This window comes from Acomys minous, assembly GCF_964271855.1.
Source record: "Acomys minous genome assembly, chromosome: 16".
Lineage (NCBI taxonomy): Eukaryota > Metazoa > Chordata > Mammalia > Rodentia > Muridae > Acomys > Acomys minous.
In genome coordinates, this window is record NC_140498.1 from 62565635 (window position 1) to 62577744 (window position 12110).

Sequence of the window (12110 nt, forward strand, 5' to 3'; positions counted from 1 at the left end):
GGCACCTTGATGTGGAGTGATGAACAGCCAAGACCAAAAAAAGCAAAAACCATGCTTCTTATTTTGGGCTCATGCCTATGTCTATATCTGTGTCTATGCCTATGTCTATGTCTACGGCTATATCTAAATCTATGTCTATTCTCTCAAAGTGTGTACTAGGATGTTTATCAGTTGGAAGTCCATGCCCACACAATAGGCTGTTCCTCATCCAGTGAACAAACGTCACCTGTTCTCTCACAAGCCTGTTTAAGATCCCATAGTTGGGATCATAGAAAAATTTGTTTACATCCATTACATGTCCCTATTTCTATTTAAAAATTATGTACAGTAAGAATAATTATGAGAATTATCCAACAAAAGTTACCTTTACAAGGTCCAGTTCATTTGTATTTAACAATCTTGGAGAAAACATTCCATTAATTTATCCTATCCCACTGAGTCCTATCATAGTGTTCAAAGTTTTCCTAAATTATTTCCTTATCATAACTTATATTTATCAACCAATAAACATGTTTTTAGATCATGAGCAACTAAAGCTTAGCTCAAGTAATACTATGCCTATCTAATCTTTAACCACATCAGAGACTTAAGAAGGAAATTTTTATCTAATATGATGGAAGTGCAAACAAATATCTTCCAAAAGTATACACATGAGAGAGACAGTTGTCTGCCTGGACAGTCACCAAAGGTTTGTATGTATTGTTGGGGCATCCAATCTTCAGCCTTCTGTCCCAGAATATCTTACAGACTTTTCCATGAAGCAGGAATTTTGAAGGACTGGCTCACATTTTCTGCAAAGCTGGACAATCAATTTCCCAGCACCATGCTCGTTCACAGTTTAGACAATCAGTCTGCTATCAGCAGTAGAGATAAGAATAGATTTTCAGTGCAGTGGCTATTTTACCACGTTTCTATCAGTATACAATACCAATGTAAATATTCAAGGCTGGTAGATTCAATAGTTTCCCTTCTATCTTATGGCTCTATATCCTCCCCTTCTATCATTGCCTTCTCCCCTCCTTTCCCCTGACACTAGATAGGATAAGAAGATAAGAGAGAAAGAAGGATAGAGGGAGAAATGAAGAAATCCTTAAATGGAATCTTTACTAACTTATATGCAGCCACCATGGAAATGAGCAAACATTGGTAACCATTAGAAATACCCACCCCACCTATTGGGAATGGGGGCACCATGTCCTTAAAATTACTTTTTTGCTGTCTCATGGTAGAAACATCTTTTGAGTAACCTTAGAAAAATAAGATATTGTCCAAGAGCTGGAAAAGCTAGATGTATCTGTCTCAGTCCAGTCTTCTTGGGACCAATCCTTTGGGCTAGCCCTTTTCAAGATGATATGCATGCAAATTCTTGAGGAAACAGTAGCTGTGGCAGTTTCCAAGGTTGAATCGCCTAGGCTACTTGCTTTGTCTTCACAATTATCTGGTATTTTTCTCTGAAAATAAACAAACTTTTAAAAGTATTAATATAGGTACATTTCTTCATATACATGGAACGTTTAAGGTGTATAAATCATCTAAAGATAAATTTCTGCCCTGTTTTTGAGCAGGTGTAAGGCTTCAAATTTATATGTCTGCTTGAGGTATAATATTCATGCTGTATGAAAGAATGGCATGTCATAAGGACCAGGTAGCCCTTAAGATTACCTTGCTGTACAAACTCATTCATGTTTCAGCTAATAGGAGGTCTTCCCCAGTGAGATATGATCTTTATAAGTTTTAGTGGTAAGTATAGTTTTTCATTCCTTGTAGATACATAAGCATAACTATGTCCACATCTCAAAATTATTGCAGGTTTCCACTCCAATGTCAGCAGATTTCTGTAGTATATTGGTTGTCCTAGTTCCTCAGTTTTTTCTATAGTCCAATGTCTCTTAGTTTCTGTTGTTCTTTTTCACCAACATTAAGAAAATTTAATGTCAACAAAACATTATTTAATCTGTTCCTGGGGGGTGTTTACTCTTACTTTTTGTTTAATAAGCATCACTCTTAAGGTACAATTAACTCTTTCTATAACTGTTTGTCCTGTAGGATTGTGTGGTATACCAGTGATGTGCTTTATATTCTAATATGCAAACATTTCTTCATCTTATTGCATACATATGCAGAAGCATTGTCTGTCTCAGCTTGTGCAGGTATGCCTATAATTGGCATTGTTTTCAATAAGCATGTAATTACACAATCAGCCTTTTCAGAACTTAAAGCAGTTGTCCATTGAAACCTTGAGTACATATCAATGACATGATTTATGTACATTTGTTTTCCAAATTATACAAAGTGAAACACATCCATCTGCAAGATTTCCTTCCTTTTGGTACCCCTGTTGTTACATCCAGCAAGCAGTGGAGTTTGGTTATACAAAGAACATGTAGGACACTTTTTAATTATTCCTTTGGCTTGTTGCCATGTGATAAAGAATTTTTCTTCAAGCCTTTACTATTAACATGATGCTTTTCAGGCTTCTAACACATTTTCTATCAGTAATTTGCCAGTTCTCTCATTGCCTTGTGCCCATTGACCTGGTACACCTGCATGAGACCGAATATTAGTAATATACAAGGGAAAGTTTCTTCTTCTGATGGTCTGCAACAATTCCATGAATAACAAAGTCAATTCTGAGTCTTCAGGAGTAAACTCAGCAGCTTCTATATGCAAAACAACTCTTTTGTCATATTGAGAGTCAGTAATTATATTGAGAGATTCAAGAAAATCTAACAGCATCACAAGGATTGCATACAATTCTAATTTTTGTACTGAGGTATATGGGCTTTTGATCACATTAGTTATTTTATCTGACTTATAATCTGCCTTTCTCATCCTGTTTTTGCATCAGTATAGAAGGTTCTTGATTCTGGAATTGTTGTACTTTTTACAATATAAGAAATAATCCAATTAGTTGTTTTTATGTATTGTATCCATTTGCTTTTCAGATATTTGGTATTAATTTCTCCCAAGCAGTGACTACAAGCTCTTTGTCACTCTTCATTGATTAACCATAAAGATATAATCTCAGCAATAATAAGAGGCACTACAATTTCTGCCAGGTCTGTTCCTGACAGTTGATGCAGTCTTACTGTACCTTTTAAAATTAATTTAGCATTGTTGGTGGCAATACAAATTAGTACAACCACTTTGGAAATCTGGTTCTATTTCAGAAAACTGGAAATAGGGCTTCCTCAAGACATAGCTATTCCACTCCTTGGAATATACCCAGAAGATGTACCAGCACACAACAAGGACATATGCTCAACCATGTTCATAGCAGCCTTATTCATAATAGCCAGAACATGGAAACAGCCTGAGTGTCCCTCAGTAGAAGAATGAATAAATAAACTGTGGTACATTTACACGATGGACTACTACTCAGTTGTTAAAAACAAGGGATCCCAGAAATCTGTGGACAAATGGACTGAACTAGAAATGATCATAATGAGTGAGTTAACCAAGAATCAGAAATAGTCAAATGGTATATACTCACTGATGTCTGGACACTAGCCCAAGAGCCCTGGACACTTACCAGGAAAGTGGGACAGAGGGGAGGACATCCTATTGGGACTCTAGGTGAGAGAAGCATGGGAGAATGGAGAAAAATCTAGAGGGTCCTATAAACCTACAAGAAGAACATTATGATGGGTGGGTCTGGACCTGGGGGTCCTGCTCAAACTATGGCACCAGCCAAGGACAATATGTGCAGTAAACTTCAAACCTCTACTCAGATCTAGCCAATGGACAAGACACTTTCCACAGATGAGTGGAGAATGGGGACTGACTTTCACACAAATTCTGGTGCCTCATATTTGACCATGTCCCCTGGATGGGGAGGCCTGGGGCACTCCGGGGAAGAATAGCAGGCTATCAAAAAGAGACTTGATACCCTATGAGTATATACAGTGGTAGGAGATCCCCCTCTGTCACAGTCATAGCGGAGGGGAATAGAGTGAAAGAGGGAGGGAGGGAGGAATGGGAGGATACAAGGGATGGGATAACAACTGTGATGTCATATGAATTAATTAATAAAAAAAGAAAGTAAAAAAATAAAATTAATTCAGAATTTTTTCTATCTATGTCTTTGACTTTTTACTTTATTTATGTGCTAAGAAAATCCATTCCATGATTTTATCTTCCTTTTGGATAATGAGCCCAGTAAGAGAATGAGTTGACGGCAAAATAATCAAAATACAATCAAGCTTTCGATCAATTCGATCAATCCACATATGCATATTTTAATCTTTGTTTTACCATAATTAACTTTTTTCTCCTTCAGGCTTTAGATACCATGGATTGTTTAAATATGAATCCCCTTGTAAAGTATGCACAAGTTACTTAACTAATAAGTAGATAATCCAATTGTAGGCCTCAGCCAGTTAATATCTCCAATCAATTTTGGAAAATCATTTAGAGTTTGTGACTGGTCTATATGGATCTGTACCTTTTGTGGTCCACGTTTTTGTTGAGTTATTTTACAGCCCAAGTAGGTAATTGATTCTCCTCTTTTGTTTTTCTGGAGCAACCTGTAACCCCCAGCACAGCAGAATTATTTGTATTTTCTTAAACATTTTTCTCTAAAGTATCTGCATCTGAATCAGCCAACAAAATATCATCCATGTTATGATAAATGATAGATTGAGGAAATTGCCTACCAATAATTTCTAATGTTTGTCACACAAAGTATTGTCATAAAGCTGTACTACTCAGCATTACCTGTGGAAGTACCTTCCAATGGTTTCTCTTCATTAGGGCACTATTGTTCAGAGTAGGTGCTGAAAAAGCTACCCTTTCTCTATAGTGCTCATGCAAGGGTATTGTGAAAAACAATCTTTTAAGTCAGTTACTATTATAGGACATGGCCTAGGTAACAAAGAAGGTAAAGGAATTCCAGGCTGAAAAGGACCCATTGGCTGAATGACTCTATTCACTGTTCTTAAATCCATTACCATCCTCCAATTTCCTGATTTCTTTTTTACAGTGACACAGGGAAATTGCATGGGCTGGTAGACTCTTCTATATGGTGGGCCTCCAGCTGCTTTTGTCCCAGTTGTTGAAGTGCCTGTAATTTTTCATTTGTTATGGGCCACTGCTATTGCCACACAGGTCTGTTTAATATCCGTTATAGGCGCAAGGCTGTTGCCAAGTCAGAAGTGGCCTCCTTTATAAATTTGGAATCTCAATACATTTGAAGTTCTGTGTTTGGACAATGAGCACAGCTTGTGATTTTTCTTGATTACATATATCAATAACTTCTACAGAGCATCTACCATTTCACCCTTAATTTCATCATTGTCTGTCTCTGTGATTGCAGAAGTATTAGTTTGAGTACTCCATTGCTAAAAAAGAACCTTTCACTATAAATATATGGGTATGTCAGCCACATGATTTCTCGGCTTTCCCATTTGCCCTTCTGGTCCCACACACTTAATCCATCATACATTTTGTGTTATTAGGGATAATTTACAAATTCTTTTTTCATATACATTTATTTTATTACACATGCATAAAACAAACTACATACAGCAGGGAGAACCATGTGACAATCATGAGTTCTATAAATGTTACATTCATAAAGATTTGGCTATTTGTATTTGTCAGATTTGAAATAAACATCTTTCCTGTCTTGTTGGGCCTAAATTTCTGTTTTTTCCTCAAATAATTTTTATATTTTATTGATATTGAGGTATCTATGATCTAACTGCCGGTGCCTTTATTCGTTTTTTATTATTATTTAATTAATTTATTCAGAATACATCTAAATTGCTATCCCCTCACTTGTATCCCCCTGTTCCTGCCTCTATCCAGCTTTCACTTTATTCCTCTCCCTTAGGTCTGTGACAGAAGTGGACCTGTCCACCATATGGTCACAGCCTATCAAGATTCATCCTGGTAGCCTGCTTATCCTTTCTCTGAGTGCAACCAGGCCTCCCCACCAAGGGGAATTGGTCAAATATAGAGCACCAGAGTTCATGTCAGAGTCAGTCCCCACTCTCACACAACTGTGGAGAATGTCTTGTCCGTTGGATAGATCTGAATAGGGGTTCACTGTTTATTGTATGTATTGTCCTTGGTTGGTGGAGGAGGTTGAACAGACACACATTGGTCCAGACCTGCCTGTTATGATATTCTCCTTGTGGGTTTCTAGGACCCTTTGTATCCTTTTATTTCCCCATTCTCCCATATTTCCCTCACCTAGAGTACCAATAGGAATTCCCTGCATCTTTCCCAATCTCCTGGAAAGTGAAGACTTTCATTTGACATCCCTTTGGGCTGGTGTCCAATTATAAGTGAGTATATACCATGTGAGTCTTTCTGGGTGTTGGTTAACTCATTCAGAATGATCATTTCTAGTTCCATCCATTTGTACATAAATTTCAGAATTTTCTTGTTTTTAATAGCTGAATAGTATTCCATAGTGTAAATGTTCCACAGTTTCTTTATCCATTCTTCTACTGAGGGACACTTAGGCTGTTTCCAGGTTCTGACTAGTATGAATAACGCTGTTATGAACATGGTTGAGCATATGTCCTTGTTGCGTGGGGGAACACCGTCTGGGTATATTGCATGGAGTGAAATAGCTGGGCCTTGAGGCAATCCTATTTCCAGTTTTCTTAGAAAGCACCAGATTGATTTCCCAAGTGGTTGTACAAGTTTGCACTCCCACCAGCAATGAAGTAGTGTCCCAATTTCTCCACATCCTCACCAGTGTGTGCTGTCATTTTGATTTTTGATCTTAGCCATTTGTAGAACTAAACTATGTGCTTTGCAACATCTCTCAGAGACTTGAGAAGGAATAAGACCTAAATTCCTTAGGGAACCAGCCGTATAGGTTAGCAGCTTCCAAAATGAACAAAATGACCGAGACAGTTACTGCCTGAACTCTCTACAACATTGGAACCTCATCTTCAGCCTTCTGGCCCAATATTTCTGTCATACTTATTTGCAAAGCAGGATCTACTGAGAACTTGCTCACCCTGACTTGTTAGAGTTATGACTTCAACTCTGCCTGATTCTAAGCTGCTCATTTTTAGGCAGAATTCTGTTTGTGGCATGAACAAGGACATTTTCAAACAGTGGTTGTTTTGTCAGATTTGAAGCCATCTCCCTAAGGAGATTCTTTGATGCTCATCATCTTCTTTGGGATCAGCTGGGCATTGTCAGGAGTTAACTTGTCTTGTTGGCAAAAAAAAAAAACTTTAGTATAATAAAAACACCTTTAAATGCCATATTCTGTGTGTCTCTGAGGCATTTGAAGACCTTATTTGACTATTTTACTTCATATATCTAAAGAGTTGTATTTGTCAGTTAGACTTAGGATATATATTCTTGTGGTAGAATCTGACAGATATTTGACATGCCCAGTTTTGTATCAATATACTAAATTCTATTCCAATGACTTAGATATAACCTTCATTATGAATAACAATTAAGGCCTTGAGATAAGGAGTAAGTTCAATCTTCTACTTTTGTTCTATGCTCCCTCTATATTTCTGTATTTCCCTTTCTTTTCAGCTCCTCTCTCCTTACCTACAGATGAAAGATAAAGGAAAAGAGAAAGGTCTCTGAGTTCCACCTAGTTTTTTCTTTGTAAAAGTACAATAATAACTTATAACTACCTCCCAATGAAAATAAGCAGTTGTAAAACAAGAGAACAAACAGAAACCTTCCCACCCCCCTTAGAGGTAATGGGACATTGTTCTCTTGCTGTTTATTCAGGACGAATTGGGGTGAATAATACCTTAGAAGAGGCCCCCCAAAGATGAGGAAACTGGTTAAGCAAGCCAGATATTGCATTTGTGGTCAAGTTTCTACATGTTGAGAGATTCCAGCCTTAATAGGATATTGAAATGCTGGTCCAAATTGGATCAGAAGCTTTCTACAGTGCTGTCCAAATCTGATGGGTAACAGCAACAGAGGCATCTGGGGCTGGAGCAAGGAGGATGCAGGATGTCAGCATCCAGCATGCTGAGAGGAGTGGATCCTGTCAGGTCTGATCCAGCATTAGTGTCCAGTTCTTGTGTTCTGCAAACATAATTTCTCACAAGCGTTATACAGTTCTGTCTTATAGTTGTATGAGGTGCGTGAGATGTACACAGCAATTAAGACTGGGTCTCTGCTCATAGTATGAGCTGACATAAGACAATTGCAAATCTTCATGCTGGGCTAAGAGCAACTTCTAGTAATAAGCCACAGAGAGTCTGTGGCCAACATGAAGCCTCTCTATGCATTTGCATTCATATCTCTGCCAGTCTCAGAGCTATTCCTATGTAGTGGGATTAGGAATATAAATTATCTGTTTGTTCTGCAGTTTGAATTCTTTACATTCCAATTGCAGCCCCCTCCCTCCACCCCTCCCGATCCCACCCCCTCCCTCATCTCCTTTCCTTCCCTCCCCTAGTCCTTAGAAAGGGACGCCCCTCTCCCCTAATGTCTGACCTTAACTTATCTAGTGTCCCCTGTACTACATTTGACCTCTTCCTCTGTGGCCTGGCAGGGCCACCCTACACTCTCAGAACTCTGTCCAGGGTCCAGCTTCCAGTCTCCATATCTGTCCCTATCCCCTGCTGGGTGGAGTCTTTCAGAGGACATCTGTGTTAGGCTAAAATCCATATATAAGTGAATATATACCATGTGTGTCTTTTTTGGTCTAAACTTTACTTTTTGGGAAGTAAACAATATTCCATTTGAAAGTAATGATAGATTTCTCTTGTAATAAAAGTGGTACAAAGTATCTGATATAGAGAAAAAATGCAGAAAGCATTACCAAAGGCTTTCATTCTTACCACAAAGCACCACATTTCCAAGAATCTTCATCATTAGGAAAGCAACTGTAGAAAGAGAATAACAAATTTTTCATAGATTCAGTTCTTTTAGTTAGAAAAATGCAAGTTTTAAATATCTGGAGCATATCCCCAAGGATTGTGGCATAAGTCATCTTTAATGATAGATCTGACAGAGGCATCACCAAGAAATTAATGTAAAATACAAATGTCTGATAAAGATGAAAGCTCATGTGTTTCATTTTTTTCTTACACTGGGCTACAATACATGAATGAACAGATTTACATTGTCTATGTTTGTAATCTTGATTATTCCTGGCCCTCAGGCTCATGAAATATTTTTTTTTCTATTTTCAGTAGTGCCTGGGAATGGTTGCTCTCTCACAGTAGGACCTGGCAAAATCCAACTGTGGTCATGTATCCAAATGCATGTTCTCTGTTTGTGTTATTCTGAGATCTATTTCCTTGAAAGAAAATATAAATTTCTTGGAACAGTTTCCTTGGTGATGGCCTTGAGGTTGTTCTGAATTCAGTTACATGTTCTGGACTTTCTATCCCTGTATGTCAGATATTGACCACTGTATGAATCATAAGTTGTTTATAATGCTAGCTTGGGTAGTTAGCTATCTGTGTTGTAGATTTTGACTTATGAGCACATGCAGACTAAGAATCCACGTTACGTTTTGCCAGTGTCTAGAGACAGAATCATGAATACTACTAAGAGATTTGCATAGAAGTTCTCAAAATTTACTGATCGTGGTTTTCACCACACTTTTATTTTACTGTTGATCATGGCCTTATTAAGGCAATAAATTCACTACAAGTTTAAATCTTTCAACAGTCGAAAGAAACTACTTCTTTGTTTTCTTTTGATCAGGTTTGCTATGTGATTGGGGACAAAAATAAATAATGTGTATGTATTAAAGACCAAGGGATATAATATAATGAACATAGTTAAAAACAAAAGCCTTTTAGATGTATAAAATGGCTTAGCAAGCATCACCACTCCACCCAAGGCTTCACCTGATAACTAGAACTCAGCATCATTACCCGTTCAACATAACTCGACACAATCCTAGTACTCCATGACACCCACTGGACAGTATATAAGCAGAGACCAGGAGCAGTGCTTTGTTTAGAAGATCCAAAGAGATGCCACATTGGCATTCCCACCTTGATCTGTCAGTCAGCTGAAGAGTTTCCCCAAGGATGCTGAACTTCAATTCAGAGACTTCTGCTAGAAACTGGGCATAACCTTCATCTAAGATACATCACACAGGTGATCAGCCTTGGTCATATAGGCTTAAGATGCTAGTTTGGAATCTGAACAATGTGACAAAAGACCCTCTGCTTAAGAAGATATAATTTTCATTATATTAACTATGTATATTTACTTTATTGCTCACGACAGTGAACAAGAGCTGACGTGGCAAATCTTCCCCACGGCTGGGGAGGAATCTAAGGTGAAAATATCTCTCCTGTGAGATTTCATGAAGTTCTTACATGTCCCTTCACCCGTGTCCCAGCTTTTGATTAACTTTCCTTAATGCCCTGTATCTGCATACCATTGGGAACAGGGAGCTGTGTATACAAATATGCTTGTAGTCAATGTCATCATGCTTTTTGCACAACCTAGATTTGTAGGCTGCCAAGCCAAGCCATATCGGAGATGCTTACCTTTTCTGCTGTCATCTAGAAGCTCTGCACTTTATATTTAATGTTTAGGTGTAAGATTCACTTCATGTTACATTAATGGACATCTACGATGACATTCCATGCACTGGGTAGCACTCCACTGCTAAGCTTTGATGCAGAAGAGTAGAGTTAGTGGTGTAAGATATTGTCCAGTGCTCAGGAAATAGCAGGACACAGGAAATAGAATTTAGCTTAGGTAGGACTCAGCTAGGACGGTTTTTAAAATACACAAAAGATAACTGATATGATAATGAGGTCTTTTAGAGATTAGAATGTTTGTTCATCAGGATTGTCAAGACATTTGTCTCCAAACTATAACAAAGTTGATGCCCCTGATTTATAAGCAGCCACGAGGCACATCCCCATATCAAACATCAGACATTTAAAAAGATGCCCACCAGGTCACAACCAACATTACGTCCTGGTGTTCCATAAAGGTCCAGCTTTCATGATGAGAAAAACGGTTTTTACACATGGGCAAGAAGACTCTGGGTGGCAATTACATGAAACAACAACAACAAACCCCACATTTCTATTGAAGGACGGACTGAAAAAACAAGAATTTAGCTGAGTCCTCCTGTATATACAAGGGAGTAGCTCCTGCTCCAACCCAAGATTGGATTGGCATGTCCTAGGGAGGTTTCCCTAAGGCAACGAGATATAGAGCAAATTAGAACTCCTTCTCTAAAAGCCATAGCATGCTTGTGAGAACTGGTAACGGACTGGGACCAGTACCTTTGGAATGGGGCTGCATCCGCTCATGATAACCCAACTCTTTCTTCCACATGTGGCTCTGGTTATGAGTACCAACGCCACTGTGTACTGGTTAGTAATGCTCTTTAGATGCTTTGTGTCTCCCTTGTGCAGTATCATTTGATTATCCTTCACGTAAGGTTTTCCCTTTCTGATAGTTTCTGCTGCGTTCTCTTCACAGACATATCTGATTTCCTTTCAATTTTCCACTCAGAAGTACTATATAAGATTCTATTCTGAAGAAAATTCTTTGGTATAAAACGTAGCTTGTGCAAGACTTTCTTTTTTTTATTTTTCCTCCTTTATTAATTTATTCTTGTTACATCTCAATGGTTATCCCATCCCTTGTATCCTCCCATTCTTCCCTCCCTCCCAATTTCCCTATTCACCTCCCCTATGACTGTTTCTGAGGGGGATTACCTCCCCCTCTATATGATCATAGGGTATCAAGTCTCTTCTTGGTAACCTGCTGTCCTTCCTCTGAGTGCCACCAGGCTTGCCTCGCACCAGGGGACATGGTCAAAGGTGAGGCACCAGAGTATGTGAGAAAGTAATATCCCACTCTCCAATCTACTGTAGAGAGTGTTCTGTCCATTGTCTAGATCTGGGTAGGGGTTTAAGGTTTACCGCCTGTATTGTCCTTGGCTGGTGCCTTAGTTTGAGCAGGACCCCTGTGTCCAAATCTGCCTATCATAATGTTCTACTTGTAGGCTTCTAGGACCCTCTTGGTCCTTCTACTTTGCCTTTCTCCCATGATTCTCTCATCTAGAGTCCCACTAGAATGTCCTTTCCTCTGTCGCAGTTTCCTGGTAAGTGAAGGCTTTCGTGGGACATGCCCGTTGGGCTAATCTGCAGATATAAGTGAGTATATACCATTTG

At 38.6% G+C, this 12110-nt stretch overlaps 3 protein-coding genes across 3 annotated transcripts in view; 1 reads left to right on the top strand and 2 right to left on the bottom strand.

Annotated features, from left to right (window-relative positions):
* The window catches only part of LOC311587537 (uncharacterized protein), a 494998-nt gene that overhangs the window by 429378 nt on the left and 53510 nt on the right, over nt 1–12110 (top strand). The gene's annotated exons all lie outside the window — the stretch shown is intronic.
* The window catches only part of LOC311587533 (uncharacterized protein), a 428822-nt gene that overhangs the window by 325748 nt on the left and 90964 nt on the right, over nt 1–12110 (bottom strand). The window lies entirely within an intron of this gene.
* Nucleotides 1–12110, bottom strand: part of LOC311586319 (vomeronasal type-2 receptor 116-like) — a gene marked incomplete at both ends in the record, with an annotated part of 46537 nt that overhangs the window by 30612 nt on the left and 3815 nt on the right. The window contains 2 exons of the mRNA XM_084762288.1: nt 8787–8831; nt 9834–10044. Of these exons, the coding sequence (XP_084618414.1) occupies nt 8787–8831; nt 9834–10044 (256 nt within the window). The remainder of the gene's footprint in view (nt 1–8786; nt 8832–9833; nt 10045–12110) is intronic.